The sequence below is a fragment of the Physcomitrium patens genome, chromosome 2, assembly GCF_059467195.1.
Source record: "Physcomitrium patens ecotype Gransden chromosome 2, ASM5946719v1, whole genome shotgun sequence".
NCBI classification, from domain to species: domain Eukaryota; kingdom Viridiplantae; phylum Streptophyta; class Bryopsida; order Funariales; family Funariaceae; genus Physcomitrium; species Physcomitrium patens.
In genome coordinates, this window is record NC_143411.1 from 15,521,592 (window position 1) to 15,539,132 (window position 17,541).

General features: G+C 31.7%; 1 protein-coding gene and 1 long non-coding RNA gene across 7 annotated transcripts; one reads left to right on the plus strand and one right to left on the minus strand.

The window, feature by feature from the left end:
- Positions 1-271: 271 nt before the first annotated feature.
- Positions 272-3,571, plus strand: LOC112279017 (D-amino-acid transaminase, chloroplastic). 6 transcript variants are annotated; one of them, XM_073540859.2, is made up of 7 exons: positions 329-599; positions 1,252-1,347; positions 1,619-1,691; positions 1,795-1,970; positions 2,236-2,506; positions 2,637-3,054; positions 3,268-3,571. In XM_073540859.2, the coding sequence occupies exons 2-7, from the start codon at positions 1,307-1,309 to the stop codon at positions 3,372-3,374; spliced, it is 1,086 nt and encodes a 361-aa protein (XP_073396960.1). In that variant the 5' UTR covers positions 329-599; positions 1,252-1,306; the 3' UTR covers positions 3,375-3,571. The 6 variants fall into 6 exon arrangements, with proteins under 6 accessions (XP_024368815.1, XP_073396960.1, XP_024368818.1 ...); XM_024513047.3 differs by lacking the exon at positions 1,252-1,347 and having other exon boundaries at positions 272-599; XM_024513049.3 differs by lacking the exons at positions 329-599; positions 1,252-1,347 and adding an exon at positions 669-933.
- Positions 2,919-4,805, minus strand: LOC149989759 (uncharacterized). The gene is made up of 2 exons (XR_016500997.1): positions 4,015-4,805; positions 2,919-3,881 (listed from the first exon to the last, which is right to left on the minus strand). It is a non-coding gene; the product is annotated as an uncharacterized LOC149989759 (long non-coding RNA).
- Between the last annotated feature and the right edge of the window lie 12,736 nt (positions 4,806-17,541).

A 17,541-nucleotide genomic window follows, 5' to 3' on the forward strand; every position in this document is an offset into this window, starting at 1 on the left:
TGGCTTGCAAATGTAAAGAGTGATCCTTCCTTGAAAAATAAAGGTAGGGGCTGTTTTAATTTGAGGGTTGGGAATAAAACGCAGTAGCCCTGAGGAGTTGGAAAGAAGTAAAAAAGTAAAGGTAAGAGGAGAAATGAGGATGGATAGATAGATAGAGAGGGGTTGGGTGGGCCTGGTGTCGGCACAGTTCATCCATCCATTCTCCGAAGGGGATTGGTCATCCTGTAAGGAGGAAGGCGAGGAGGAGGAGGCAGTGGGGGCGAGGGGGTGAGGGGGCGTGTGAGTCGGCAACTAGCAAATGAAAGAGAGAGACGGAGAGAGAGAGCAGCGGGGAGGGAGGGAAGGAAGGCTCCAGGGGGGTTTGGGGTGTGGGGGCACGAAATGCTTCTTCTTCTTCTGCTTGTTGCTCCGACGACGACTACTACTACTGCTACTCATCATCCTACATAGATAGACCCACCATTCTACTGCTGCTGCAGATCCACTTACTTACCCTGCCTGCATCCCATGGCATTATCATCATCATCACCAACTGCCACTCCTCCTCCTCCTCCTCCTCATGACGGTCACAGCATCAGCCTTCCCCCACGCCCCGACGGGTAGCTCCCCTCCCTCCCTCATCATCATCACCATCATTCCTTCCACTTTTGGTTCCCGCTCTGCCGAATGCCTTCCTTCCTTGCTTGCATCCTTGCTTCCTTGTTTTTGTGTGCGCTTGCAAACGGTATCTTATTGTCTGCATGGACTTTGTCGCTGGCTGAAGCATTAGATCTACGGAAGGAAAGAATCTGTTTTCTTGCAAAATTTCTCTGGATTCTTTGTGTTCACTGCTCTTACCGACTTTTCAGCATTGCGTGGAAAGTGGGTGTTGGACAATGGATAGTCGAGTTATCGATAAAGATCGTTCACTTCACGTCTTCTGATTAGTGGACGGTATAGCAATTTTAATCCAGGCGTCTTTAAGCTAAGCTTTCACGTGTGCGTAGTCGTGACCTGATTTATGAGCCCAAACAATCGCAGATTACTCTATTTCAAGCTCCTCACTTTTGTTTCATTGTATTGGAGAATATATGGCCGGATGCTATGAGGGGTGATAACTGAAGATGATATTCTGAGATTCTTCTTGCTAATTTCCATTCTCATATTGTGCTTTGCTCCAATTGCGACATAGACCCCAGTACATCCCAATTCGTGTGTTGCGAAATGGCCATTGCTGATTATTTTGGCAGTCGTTTGTTGCTAATTGAGCAGAATGCAAATTAGCCGGAGATATGGTGTGAAATTGGAATGACAGATGCGGTGATGGATGTGCTCTCGAAAGGTTTTGATGCAGATTTTAGGAAGAGAGTACCAATTCGACCTCAGTGCCCTTGGTTTAATTACAAAATTTGAGGAATGTCCAGTGAAAAGTAGGGTTTATGTGTTAGGAGTATGGATCCCTTGTGGTTGTCAATTCACACTGTTTGATAGCGAACGACATTCCGTCGACAAAGACTGCTTACGTATATATATAGATATATATATCTATATACATAAAATCGCTGATTTTCCATCTATGGATTACGCAAAGTGGAAATGTTCTAGGTGGATGACGATTCTTCCATAACCTGGTATGCAGAGTTGCTGATGAAGCAGGAGGGTTAGCAATTGGCTCTGCAAAAGTCACCATACCAGTTCTTGGTCTTACCGAGGTGAAATGAGCTCTTTTCTTCAAATGATCATTTTAGAGGCACATTTTATCAGGGCATTTTCTTTTGTACGTGTACTTATACTTAGTGAATCTCAATGTGGCAGATCATTTCTCGGCTACAGAAGGAGGCCAGTGCTGCCAAATTTAAGAACTTCCGGTCCATGTATTCTAGTATTGTCGGTGCCATTACCACAGATGTGGCAGCCATGGTGATACCGCTTGATGATCACATGGTGCACAGAGGTCACTCTGTTTTTGATACAAGCATCCTTGTCAACGGGTATTCACTCCTTCTGCAGACTCGCCTTTGGTTCACGTGATAGTAGGGCGCAACGCTCAGACTGTAATCAGCTGAGCGAGGTAGAAATTCCATTATCTCATCTGTTAGGCGGCCGTGAAGTTTTTGAGTTTGGAAGTTGTTTCAAAACGTAGAATTTCGATAAAAGTTGATAGTTCGGCAGTCTACGAGACTTTCCAATCTAAAGATCTAAAAACAACTTTTGAAATAGGGCCGGATAACTTAGAAGCGTTGCGTTTTTGTGCAGGTATCTTTACGAACTTGATGCTCATCTGGACCGCTTTCTTAGTTCAGCAACGAAAGCGAAGATTACACCGCCTTTCGACCGAGCAACAATACGAGAGATCTTGTTACAAACCGTTTCGGCAGGTAAATGTCAGCATGGGATACTCCGATTCTGGATGTCCGTCGGTCGAGGAAATTTCGAGTTGTCTGCCAAGAACTGCCTGGAGTCGTCTCTCTTTGCATGTCTAGTGGAGGAGAATTTCATTGATGATGAACCACTTGATGGTCTAAAGGTATGTAAAAACCTTTCAATTTTCACGATTCATCTGGAGTTAAAATTTGTGTGCTTGGAGTTAAGACTTCAGACGAACTTCATGCATTTGTTTGTCGATGTTGTTTACCTGTTTCCTCTTGCGTTTGCAGGTGATCACCTCCACCGTGCCGATCAAACATAAAGATTTTGCCACCATCAAATCCACTAACTACCTTCTGAATGCATTGGTTGTGATGGAAGCGGAAGAAAAGGGTGCAAACGTCGGCATTTGGCTAGATGAGGATGGCAACATAGCTGAGGGGCAGAATATGAATGTTGGATTTCTTACAAACGAGGGCGAACTGTTACTCCCTCCTTTCGACAGGATCTTATCAGGATGCACAGCGAAACGAGTTCTGGAGCTTGTGCCGCAGCTGATAAAGGAGAATGCCATACCGGGTCTCAAGAGCGTGAAACAAACGAAAATCTCATTATCAGAAGCCAAAATTGCTGCAGAAATGATGATCATAATTAGCGGGGAAATGATCATGCCTGTTGTTGAGTGGGATGGCAAACCTGTGGGAAATGGTAAGTTTGTGTCTGCTACTATTGTCTGGTCTTACAGATCATCTTGTCCTGAAATTTTTGAAGACCTTAAATTCGTGCTTGTTTGCCCCGCTTTTCCCAAAATGTCTCAGTTAAGATTGTTTGTGACTTCTACGAGACATTAGAGGCTACACTAGAATGAATCTTTTGTAGAAACGCTTTGGAAGAGTTGCTTATGTGTTGTGGTTTTTGCAGGAAATCCAGGTCGTGTTTCAGTGGCTTTGCGTAAATGCATGCGGCAGGATATGTTGGTGACTCCGTCTGCTGTGCTGACACTTGTGCCATCCCCGAAGCCTGTTTGATCAATTTGACCATGGTTGTATTGTTTCTGAGCAGTTCTACAACGCGTAAACATTTACAACTAGAAGGATTCTACGGCCTGCGTTTGTGTTTACCCATCAAAATAACTTGGTTTGTAATATGATTTGATCTCCTTCATCTTGGATCAAAATCCTATTCGTCTGAATGGAAAGAAACCTGGAGGGGACATTTGTAACCATCGAACCATTCTTATGTTGCAAGTAGAGGCTACTGCTTCCGATCGATGTATTCCTGCAGCTGGTCCTGTTACAATACATGCCGCAGCCATTATTGCCACGCGTCTATGAGCAGAAGGTAGTAAGAGGCCACTCTGTCCCGTGTTTGATTGCTTATTGTCAGGTAATTGAGAAGCAATTTGACGAACAGCAGCAATAGCTTTTCATCAACTCAACAACGTGATCAATGCTTTCTGTGTTCTTGTGACCAACCCTTGGAAGGAGATATCACGGCTCACAGCTTACAAGACTTTTCCTAAGGGAAAGTTGTACCTGTCATCAGCAGAATTCAAATCTGATTAGCTGTCAGCAAGGACACTGCGTTCTGAGATTATAAGCTTGCATTCAGCCAAAGCAGTTGATGCAAGTAGGTCGGACACTTGCATACGAAAATGAATGAAATCACCTCTACGACATCACGACCCTTTTCGCAGAGACCAGCACTGTCGGCTTGAGAAAAAAAAAATTTGCCAGTGTCACAGTGCGCACCAGGATCACGGCACCTACACGGGCAACGCCTTCTATGTCTTTGACTCGGAATACTAGTCAGTCTTTACTCGCCCTGATGGGGTCCCAGAGGAATACCGCGCAGGCGATGGAAACCCTATTGGCCCAGCGCACTAAAACATGATTCCTGACGTCTGGATTTGTTCGACTGGGCCAGGCAAGAAGACGTCAGAGCGGGGTGTGCAGAGAGAGGACGACGCAGTGATGGCAACTGTACAGTGCATCCATCCATCTGTCCGTAATGATAGAGCCTGGGCATGCATTGGAGGGGGGGTTACTGCGCCTGCCGTGTCCTGCCATGGACATCATGAGAGAGGATGGCCGGATCCCTAATGCTTCCTCCTCCTGCCTAGTACAGTCAGTAGCTCCCACAGCCTTGTGCAGTTAGTTCTTCTCTCTCTCACTGGCATCATATGATCCTCCCCTGTTCTGGATGTTCCAGGAAGTTCCCACCTTGCAGCTCACCCCCCTCCACATCCATCCATCCATCTATAATCTCATTCATTCATCCATAAGCTCATTCCTCTGGACGTTTTCAGCTCTACCACATTGAACACAACTACCATGCACATGGACATGCCCAAGGGACATTCTAATCCTGGCATTTCCACAGGTCATCACAATTGGCATCAGATGTGAAGAAGTCTTTGTTTTTGCAGACTGAGTTAAGTAATTAGTAACCACATCTTTTCAGAACCTCTCTTTCATCATGCTGATTGACTTGATGGATGGCATCCTCTTTTTGTGTGTCACTGCATATCCAGTTATTTGTTTATGATGGGGGACTGGATCCCAGAATGAGTATTCAAAGTGAGCATAGTTCCACCTTGGTATAATGTAGAGTGCCCAAGACCTTAAGGACATGTTTTGAGGAATTGTTGGAGGTGGATATTGAGACCAAGGGAAGGAAGGATCATGACATTGTTTGGTCATGAGGCTTCCTTCACCCATCCATCCATGGTGGGAAGGGACACTCAGGATATGATTGATGGCATAACTTAGTGGGGTGGTGAAGGGGGAGTTGCTACACTATTTCCCTTTCTTTCCTCCTCCCACATTAACAGGCAGTAATAGAGGAGCTGGGATCAGCCACTTCTCAACTGTTGCTTGGTCTGTCCATCTGCAATTCCCTGCTTGCCTTCCTTCCTTTGTTTGTTTATTTGTTTGTTTGTTTTTGTGTCCATGTGCCCACCCATCACTCTGTTTGTTCGTCCATCCATGCCATGCCATGTGTGCATGCCTGACACAAGCAAACAGTCCTGACTGACACTTGAAGCATCAGAATTGAGCACAACAAACACCATGTGTGTATCCTAACACATTAAGGCAGCCTATACATCATGACTTCCAGGACACTACTGAACAAGGCCACTCCAATCATATTCACAGAATATGATTAATGGGAACTGGAAAGAAAAGAAAACTGTTGCTGTTGGGGGTCCTCATTATGGTTGGAGAGCCACAACACCAGGACATTGGAAGGATGATGGATGACACTACAACAGCAGAGCAGCTTGCATAACAATATATTATGCTTTCCTTTTTTTACCATGATTGTTCTTGTTCCATTCACAAGTTTGAACAATCACAATCCATTGCTCACAGAGCACATCTTCTTTGGTTAAATCACATACTTATGTTAGTCAAATCTTGATTTCTTCTAAACTTCATCTTTGCCTGAACTATTTCTGTTGAAGGTTGATCATGTGTTACCTTGTTTGTCCAGGACAAAGTATAGATCACTTTGAACAATGTTGATACTTGATTTATTTACAGTTCATCATTTATTACAGTTGTCATAACAGTTAGAATTTAAGAGTGAGTTTACACCATGATGTATAGGATATGTAACAAACCTAAATCACTGATTCAAAACAATTCTACACTTAACACATATGTCAACAAAAATATTGATCATTATTTGATTTTTTAAAAGTAATGCATTCAATATTTAATAGCTTATAAATAAATTTTACTTAAGTTTAAAACCACTTAATGGTTATGTCAATACATCACAAGACATGTAAATATCTTGTATATATCAAGAAAATATACTTTAACATTTTAAAAATAATAATTCATTTACTTATTTCAATATACATATACATATATACATATACATATACATATATATATAATTTCACACACACAATCATTCAGTTTAGTTTTATTGTATTTCTGTTTTTGGAATCCTTTACCTATTGAGCAATGTAATCTCTTAATCCAACTTAGACCATTTGGCGTCTTCAAAGCTTATATTTGGGATATAAACCTTCAAGTAGTAACACATGAGGATTTTGATTTTTTTTTTAATCAATAAACCAAGAATCAAATTATTTAGTTTTCTATTTTTATTTTTTGAAACCATAAACCTTTTCAGTTATTAAATTCTGTTGCTATATTTTCAACAAGTGCACCACAAAGAAATTACTCTCACTTGTATCATTCTAAAATAACTTGCATAAATCAAATTTGTTACTTATATAAGCAATATTTATATTATATATTATGTATGCCAACCTTAACGGGAAGATTCTTATGATATTTTTATTTATACAAGACTTGTTCAATTTGAATAAATTCCTAGTTAAATCCTTAAAAGGACTGAATTCAAAATTTGTGCTGAATTTGGCTATGTTGATAATATTTTTTACATAAAAAAATTCATAACTTATTATTATTATTATTATTTTTCTGAATATATAAAAAAGAATTAGTATTTAATAAAATAATATATTTTTAGAAAATATATTTTAAAATAAGATTAAAAAAGAATAAATTTTATATTAAAATATTAAATAAAACATACTAAATTTGATAAAAAAGAAATATAATATATATAAGATTCTTAAAATTGATGTCATTCTAGCTATTTAATTGATTTATAAATTTTGGTGTCTATTTGTTTTTAAAATTTGCTTGTTGTTTGGATTTTTTTGTCCATTCTATAAACTTATCTATGAAATCTTCTAAAGACAATTTATTTGAAGATGCAAAGTTTAGAATTGGATTCTAAATTCAAATTTACTAGTATTTGTGAATCATTTTTTTTTTTAATGAAAATTTAAATTAATTGATTCTTTTGAAAAAAAAAATTGACATATAAAAAAACAAATCATCTTGTTATAAAGAGTAGAACTTATAGTTGTTATTGATGTTAGTATTTGGAATCTCTTAATTCCACTTTTTGCATATAATTATTGATGTAATATTAATCTTACTTGTTAAGTATATACATTATCTTGGACGTTGTTAGACACCTTAGATTGATATTTTAAAATACTAGTATTGTGTTTTTTTGTTGACTTACATCATTGGTGCACTAACATTGTGCTTTTATATGTTAAAGTTTTTAAAGGATCTTTTTATAGTAAGAAGAGGTATTATATAAAATTAGAGGTGATTAAAGAATGGAAAAGCTTATACACGAGGTTTAGATACAATATAAAACTTGTAAGAAGTTTTATAAGTCAAGTTGAGAGTGATTAAAGATTAAAATTATTAGTTTACTCACAAAGAGGATATTGAGGGTTTCTAAGACAATAATATCTTTATTTTGATTTTGAGAACTCTATCTCGTTTTTTTTTTTTTTTTTTTTTTTTTTTTTAATTTTCTTTGATACACCTCTTTCCTAGATATAGATTAAAGTAAAGGTAAGAGCTTAAGAGTGATTGAAAAATTAAGAGGTGACAACTTTTACTATTAGAAGAAAGATAATGGAGCTTTTGTTGGCTTCATTAGACCTTTGAAACACTGTTGATGAAAGTGAAGAGCCTTCAAGAGAAAATGTTGATACCAAAGAAAAGAAAGAGTACAAACATTATGACAAGTAGGATTTTGGATTGATTGCAACCAATCTTGATGATCTCAACTTATAATATATAATTACTTGCAATTGACAAGCATAAGTAGGAAAGGCTCTTTGCAACATCTATAAGAGTAGAAACCTTATTAATATTTTATAAATATAGAGGTATTTTTTAATCATAAAGATAGAAGGAGATGACCTCATGACTAATTTCAACAAGAAAAAAAATACTTGCAAATTAATTAGTTATTAATGACAAGCTTATTGAAGATTATGACATTGTGGTGACATTGCTTATGAGTCTTTTAGAGTCTTATAACTATATCATTGTGATATTAGAGTCTATTAAGATCAAAGAACTCACATTGAATTATGTCACATGAAGACTTATCTAAGAAGTGACAAAAAAAAAAAAAAAAAAAAAAAAAAAAAGATGAGCTTTAAAATGAAGATTTGGCTTTATTTTTTAGATAAGGCAAAAATAATTATTTTCATCAATATGATAATATAAGAAGTAATATAAAAAATTACTATATTTTATAAAAAATCATGTTTCTTTACAAAAAAATTCTACAAAGCTAAAAAAATAATATAAAAATAATAAAAATTATGCTTTTTAGAAATTTGGTGGAAATAATTATGCTTTTATGGCAAGTGAAAGAGCCTCTATGGCTACCATGTCCAAGTAGATTATAGATTTGGATGCTACTAAATATGTGACTATTAAAGACATAAAACTTGAAGAAAGAAATCTTTAATACACTTTTGTGTCACTCAAAAGAACAAGAAAGTAATTCAAAGATAATATGGTATTAAACTAGAATGGCTATTGCTAAAGACAAGAAGACTAGAAAGTCTTGAAATAAGACTAAAGACTAAAAAAGTATTGACAAGAGTGAAGAAGATTTTATTCTTGCCTCCATATAAACTTTCAACTAGAAACTATGTAGCATTGTCCTATAAGACCTCTAAAATGTGTTAACTTTGTAAGAAATGTATCCAAACTTGCAAGGCAAGTTTTTTTATATGTATGCCACATAGTTATCTTATTCAGCAAGCTATCAATACATGATTAAGTTATTGACCAAGTTTCTAATTTATTAATTAGCTAAAAATACATGTAAAGTTAAAGTAGCATCTATGAAGCTTCTAAGAAGTTTTTTCAAAAAATATTATGAAATAAATTTATTTTTATTTACTTATACTTAATCATATAGATAAATATTAGAATAAATATATATGTCCATCACATTATCTCTTTTCTTATAAACAAGTTCCATAAGAAGTGGTCTTCATGTCTTGATAAAATCTAAGATGTGATAAATTATATTTGTCACATATTCTAATCTTTGTTTTTTTTAAAGATGGTTGATAGATCCTTTCAACTATCAATAATATCTTATACCAATGTAAAAAGACTACCATGTTATTTGATATTTATTGAGGCCTTTGTAACTTCCTTCAAATAAAACATTTGAAATATTTTTAAGAATTGTTTCTACCTCTAATAAAATCATCAAATATTTGAAGTCTCTTCAAAGGTTGTGATATCAAACACATTGTATTTTTCCATCTATTCAAGGTAAGACATGTTGTTTTTAACGATCTTCATCTCGATTACGTCATCTTAAAGGTTGTGACAATCGTAATGTCTCAACTTGTAAGTTAACAAATAAAAGCTCTTAAGTTGAATCTCGTGGTTGTTAATTTTCCATCTTCTTAATGTCACAAATATACAAAAGCTACAAACAAAGATAGAAGTTAAAATACTATCTTCCTTGGATTTTATTTCTTTTATAGTAAAGATTTATTTTTTTTATCTTAGTTTTGATGGATGTTGTCAATGAAAAGCTTAAAACTCTCTTTGTTGCATTTGCAAGATTCTTTGTTGGCCTTCATTTATATTCACTAATATCATATCAATGCCAATGAATAAGATATTCTAATCTATTTTGGCACCGCCTTAAATCTAAGTCTTCTTCTACCTTCAACTCTTGATTATTATTCACTTCTATAAAAAAAAGTGATATTTGTTTTTTATTTGAGATATTCACTATATTATATGGTTCAAGAAGAGATATGTAAAATACAAGATAGATCTTCATAGGCTCTGATAGATATAATTAATAAGCAATATAATTGACTTTTTTACAAATAAAAAAAGATTTAAGCCTACTATAATCCAATTTATCTCAAAGATGAGTAGTCTTGATATTACGATGGAATAACTATATCTTATAATTCATACTAAATTATAATTGTTCTTTATAATAAGCACCTGAATTGATCTTTTGCTATTCTTGAGCTCCCTTTAACTATACCTTCATTATTATATATAACTATATTAAATAATTTATAAAATTATTTATTACATGATTATCAACTTTTAAAAAGTTAAAAGTATCAAATTATAGATGATAATCATAATTGACAAAAAAAGATATTTATTGAATAGAAGCATATATTAAATTATTGTTTATAAACTTTTCAAATGGCAAAATAGTTGTTTAATCATCTTGATGAAATTAATGGTACACCTTAAATACTGCTCCAAAATTTGATTCATCGATTTTATTTGCATATCAGTTTGAAGATAAAAACTTGAAGAGAGTTTTATATCTATCTTTGAAATCTTCAAAAGGATATTCTAAAATCTTGATATAAATTGAGTCTCCTTATTTAATATAATATCCTTGGATAATCTATAATAGTAATAGATGTTATCAAAAAATTATTTAATTGTTTTTTCACTTGTGATAGATTTTGTACATGATACAAAATATGTCATTTTGATAAAAAAAATCTACTATCACAAATATAAAATCATACAAATTTAAAATTAGAAGATCGATGATAAAATCCATAGAAACAAAAGTTCATAGTTTTTTTAGAATAGGTAATAGCTGAAGAAGTTTATAAGGTCAATGATGAGGAATTTTGAAAATTGAACAAATATTACATGATTGTACAAAGTCTTTGATTGCCTTCCATATTTGAGGCTACCAAAAATCTTTCGATGTTAGCTCCAAAGTTTTGTTATATCTAAAATGTCCAACTATTGAAAAGTCATGACGAACTTGAAGAACACATAATTATGTCATGCCCTCTAGAATATATAATTATTCCTTAAAATAAAATAGATTTTTTTTGAACTTGAACTTTGAAGTATTATAAAATTTAAAAGAATTATTCTTGATACCATGGACAAGAGGATTAGAAGACATACTTGATTGAAGGTAAAAATACTCTAGCTTCAAGAGAATCATTCTTTGTTGATGATACGATGTATTTTTTTTTTTTTTTGGTACAAGATAAAAATGTTTAGAAAGGATGTTTGACAAACCTTATTATTTTTTGGATTAATAAGTAATCTTGAAATCAAATTTTAATTAAGACATACTTCAACAAACTTGATAACAATCCAAAATATGTGCTAACATAAAATATTCAAGGTTCTTGAGATCTGTTTATATGGTGATTGGACTCAAGGTACCTTCTATATAATGATGCCATTCTTGAAATGAATCTATAATTGCAAAGAGCTTTTTTTTGTGAATCTCATGATAAATCTCGATTTTTGAATTTTTTTTGGAATAAAAAACTATTAGATGGAATTTATATTTTTTTGGAATGAAAAGCTATTAAATTGAATTTTTGTTATTTTTTCTTATTGACAATACTACACTTTAAATAAAGTTTGATGCATCTATTTCCATGAAAAATACCTTAGAAAAGTATACATAATATAAGATTGGTGTAGAAATAAAGTATTTTTTTAAAACATTAGAAATTGCTGTGACTTCTTTATTCCACTCAAGTTTGTCTTTACAAGTCAAATACATAAGTAGAGCTGCAATTTGAAAAAAACTATTGATGAAGATCTAATAGTAATTGGCAAAGCTCAAAAACCATTGTACATCTTTTACTGTTTTTGAAATCTTTTAATTTGTGATAGTTTGGATTTTTTTTGGATCCATCATTAGCGCTTTGTTGCATATGATGTATCTTAGAAAGTCAACTTGAATAGTGTGGAATACACATTTTTTTAACTTGGCATATAATCTTTTATCTCTAAGTTTTTGTAACACATGACAAACATAAATTTCATGCTCTTATGTATTGTTAGAATAGATAAAGATGTCTTTCAAATAACAAATGATAAAATCATCAAAAAATTTATAAAAAATATTAATTAAATATTAAAAAGAAGCTAATACATTTGAAAATCCAAAAGACAAGACATTATATTCAAAATACCTATATTCAATTTAAAATGAAAATTTTCATTTATCTCTTTCTTTAATGTATTTTAGATTATATGCTCTTCATAGATCTATTTTTGTATAGGTCTTTACTTGATTGGGTTGATCAAAAAGTTATAGAATCAAACATAGAAGATACATATTCTTGAAAGTGATCTTGTTGAGTCCTCAATAGTCCATAAATATTTGCAAAGATCTGTCTTTTTTCTTTTCAAATAAGATAGGAGCTCTAGCTTAAGATTTAGAATGAGATATAAAACTCTTAGTCAAATTTTCATCAATGTATTTATTCAATTCAAAACAATTGTAATAGGTTATAGATTGGTTCAAATGGTAGTTGAGCTTCTTCTTAAAGATTCATATAACAATCATAAATACAAGGTTTGAATGAATATTTATATTTTTTTTCAAAAACGTCTTGGAAATCTTGATATTGGCTAGAAATATCACTTGATATCTTCTTACCATTAAAAATGGGCATGGCATATAAAGTAAAAGATAACACTTCTTTTGCGGCATGCATGAAAGTTTTTACACATATCAATAAGAGTTTGGATGTACTAGACTTATGTATTTTTACTTGACTAATAGAATTTTGGATTAAACTACCAAAAAAATTAATATTACAAGAAAGCCAATCTATTTGAGGATTATATTTTTTTAACCAAGATAATTTTAAAATAATAAGATTAAATAGAAATCTTATTAAATTAAATATTATTATATTATTACAATCTTTATTTGCTATATTTAAAGGAATAGTCTCATGTATAACATCCTCAAAAGATAACAAACGGCCATCTATGAATTTTACATAAATGGATTTAATTTTTTCAACTAATAATATCTCTTGATTTTTAACAAAATAATCAACTATAAAATAGGCTGAGGTTCCTAAATCTAACAAAGCTGTGGCTTTGTGATTTTTTGGTCCTAAATAAACTTCTATTATAAGTTAAGGTAAAAAATTTAAGGAGAAAATAGGACCTTATCTATGAGTCATATAAGATTTCAGCCGCACAATCCTTATTGTAGCTGGAGAAACTCATTTTTTAACAAATTGTCTTCTTTGGCAACCATGCTTCTCATTTTGTGGTTGTGATGTTCTTTTGGACAATGTTGAACTGTATGTTTAGCTTCTCCACAATATAAGAATAATCCCTCTAGATGTTATCAAATCTTTTTGTACTTTGTGAGAGATTTAAAATATATTGAATGAATTTGTATTGATTCTGGCCTTGATAAATGTTTTTTTGAAAACTTGGGAGCTACCGTCATTATTTGATTTATTCTTCTCTAATAAAGTTTATATTCTTGATGTCTTTTAAATAATTAATTGTTGCATGTAATGGCTTAAGCAATAAATTATTTTAAAGATTTTGCCTTTAACATTGTCAATAATAAATCTTTGATATTATCTTTTAGCTCATATTGAAATTGATTGATAAGAGCTTGTCATTTTAGTCTTTGACATAAGCAAGGTTTTGGAATTCAATAGTATATATGATGGCTGAATATGAACTTTTTCATATAGATCAATCTACTTGCTTCTTTCAACTGTATAACTTCTAGATGTAGACTTTATACTTCTTTTGTTGTTATAAAGTAATACGACTATATAATAAAACTATAATCAAAATTAAATTTCTAATTAATATTTAATTATCTTGATTCAATAATAATTTAAAGTATCTAAACATAGCTTTTATAAAAGTCTCTTAGATTATTTTCTTAACTTAATAGTTAATAGATTAAAGGTTGGTTAGTGCTTTTATTTTCTACGCTATAGAGATTCTTTTATTACCTTCAAAGGACCATAAATTAATAAAATCAAAGAAAAAAAGATAAATAATTAATTTGATTAATAATAGAGTTAAGTTGAAGATAGGTTTGGACTAAAAAATCTTTAGGATAAGTTAAATTGATATTCAAGGATCGACTGTTTGTGAGATAGGGTTGAAATCAAACCTCCGGCTACTAAAATGACTACCTAGGACAAAATAGGTCTCCATTTGAAGATCAAAGATTAGAATTCAAGAATTAGGTTAGAGCTTGTTCCAAAGACATAAGATTGATTTTGGTAGGATTTGTTGAGACTTAGCAATTTCTGTTGAAAATTAGGGTTTGTATTGGCAACTTGGGATTTATGTAATAAAATAAGGGCTAGTACTCTTGACTAGTTCATAAAATTGGTGTCAAATCTATAATTCAAATTTTGAAAATTCTTAGTTAATTAAGTTTTCTAAGTGTATGTAAAATTTTGTAATAATCCAATAGTGAAATTGAGAGATATCTGGGTTTTGATACAAGAATATATTAGAAATTGGCAATTTAGAATTGGGTAGGATTTCTATGATATCTACAGATCTACTATTTAGAGCAAGGTAAAATTTTGCACGGTGTTGGAAGACTTGAAGATCAAGCTATAAACAAATTTTGAATTGAAGTTAATAATTAAAGAAAGAAAAATCAATGCAGAAACTTTTGCATCATCTTTCAAATTGGCAGCCAAATGACATCAATGTAGTTTTTGGAGGCCTTTTCACAATTTTTAGGTTGGATTGGACTGAAATTTCTTGAGCGTATGGAAGACTTATATTTCCAATTGCTTGCAAAATCTTACATCAAGTAGACAATCAGATTATAAGATACAACTTGTCAAAGCTCATTGATTAGACTTAGGATTTATAAGAAAAATTTAAATTGCTTAAATATGAAAGTAACAAGGTAATTGGGATTTATATATGATTAAAGCTATTAAAAATAATATTTTTTAGCACTTTTGAATTAAAATTTGGATTATATTCTTCTCATATGGATGAAATTTATTAAGATTACTTGAATTCTTTTGAATATAACTTCACCTTCTATAATTAGATATCCAGTGGATTTTCTAATAAGATAACATGTAATACAACATCATAGATATAAAAATAGTTCTTCTATAATTTATGTTAGAAGTACATTGTTGTATTACATGAAATCTTCCTTGAGAGTGCGCTAGGCACCTGATTGTGGAAGATAAAAGGAATTTGCAACAACAAGTCCTAACCATTGTAATAAAATCGTATATAAATTGTTATAGAAGCTTAACAATCATAATCAAGTATCAATTAAGTTCAATTATTATTATTTTATTCTATAATATTTATATTTATATTTTATATTTTTAAATTTAATTATAAAAGAAACAAAAGAAAATCCTAAAAATATCCTAAAGAAATCCAAACCAAATCCTAAACCAAACCAAACCTTAATCCTAATCAAATCCAAATCCTAATCAAATCCTTATCAAATCCTAAATAAGCCTTAATTAAATCCTAGTCAAATCTTAGTCAAATCCTAATCCTAATCAAATCTTAAATCAATCCAAAATCCTAATCATAATTCTAAATCTAATCCGAAACCAAACCTTAATCAATTCTAAGTAATTTCTATAACAAATTTAAACTTCAATAATGAATGAATGAACCATTGATTTTAACTCAAATTTTATATATTTTTTAATAATTAAGTTGACAACAAGAAAAAAAATTTGAAAAGGATCGAAATTACCAAATAGATGTTAAACTTAAAAATATACTTGAGTATTAGTTGGCTTCCTCTTTCGACCTTGATGCCAATCTCCTAATTGAACTATTATTTTGCTTTTAAAATTTACATACTTTTTAGAAATCAAGTTGACTATCTTTATGAAAAATATTTACCTCAATCTAACTAGCAAAATGATAGATATCTAAAAAAATCTCATTCATCTTCAAAACCCTGAATTCTTAGACTATAACCTACAAAAACCTTCATGCTTTCAATTTAACCATTCAATCAAATCCAATTTCACAAAACACATCAAACACAACTATACCCACAAACACAAAAAAATTTACTTTTAGATCTCTTACCAAACTCCTAAAATTGCCCAAAACATCAATCTTATTTTATTTTCCAAAAACCATAGTCATTAAAAACAACATGAACTTTGCCAAGCTCTTACAAAGTCATTATCCATTCAAAACCCTAAAATCAATGCAAATAAAAATTTTATCAAGTCTCCTCTCAAATTCCACTCTCCAATCAACCAAAGAACCCTAGAATCATTATTGAGGCTTGATTTTATGCCTTGGGTTCTGATTTTGACCCAGGTTGGTAATCGGTGTCATGTTGTGATACAATTATATGGTAAAAATATGACTAAAAATAATTTTTTAATTAATATTCTATTATATTAGTTCAACAAGAATTCAAAATATTTTAATAAAGCTTTTATGAAAGTATCTTAGTCTATTTTCTTGTCTTAATAGCAAGTAGATAAAAGTTAGTTAGTATTTTTACCTTCTATGATATAGAAACTCTTTTACTGCCTTAGAAAGGCCACAAATTGATAAAATCAGGATATAAGAGGTAAATGGTTAGTATGGTTGATATTAAGATGAAGATGAAGGTAGGATTGGACTAAAAAATCATTAAGATAAGTTAAATTGATACCCGAGGGTCGATCGTTTGTGAGATAGGATTGAAATCAGACCTTTGGTTATTAAAATAATTGCCTAGGGTAAATTAGAGATTTATTCGAAGATTGGAGATTAGGATTTGAGAGCTAGCTTGAAGCTCTTTCTAAAGGCATAAGAATTTTTTTGGTAGGATTTTTGAGTACTAAGCAATGGTTGTTCAAAGTTAGGGTTTATAATAGTGATTTGAGTTTTATATAATATAATTAGGGCTAGTAATTTTGGCTAGTTCGTGCAATTGGTGTAACATCTACAATTCAAAATTTGATGCTATTTGAATTATTAGGTGTACTAAGTATATATAAAATTTTGTGATAATGTAATAGTGTGATTTAATTAGGAGCCACATAGCATTATCTTGTAGGACTTCTTAATTGTATTGACTTTGTAAGATACATATCTTAACTTGTAAGGAAATTTTTTTTATATGTATGCCACATAATTAGCTTGTTTTGGAAGCTATCAATACAAGATTAACTTATTGATTAATTTCCTAACCTATCAATCAACTACAAATACATGTAAAGTCAAAGTAACATCTATGAAGCTTTTAGAAAGCTTTTATAAAAAAATATTATAAAATAAATCTTTTTTGATTTACTTCTATTTAATCATATAAATAAGTATTAGAATAAATATGTATGTTAAAAATAGTGATACTATATAATTATTTATTTGACTTTTATGAAGCAATTGCAGCAACAAAATTTTGGTTGGAAGACAATGACATAGTTGAATTGGCTCCATTGTAATAGAAATTATTGTGAAGAAACAAATCAAGAGAATTAGATTGAAAGAAGTCTTATATACACCAAAGTTAAAGAAGAACCTTCTTTGCATGAACAAACAT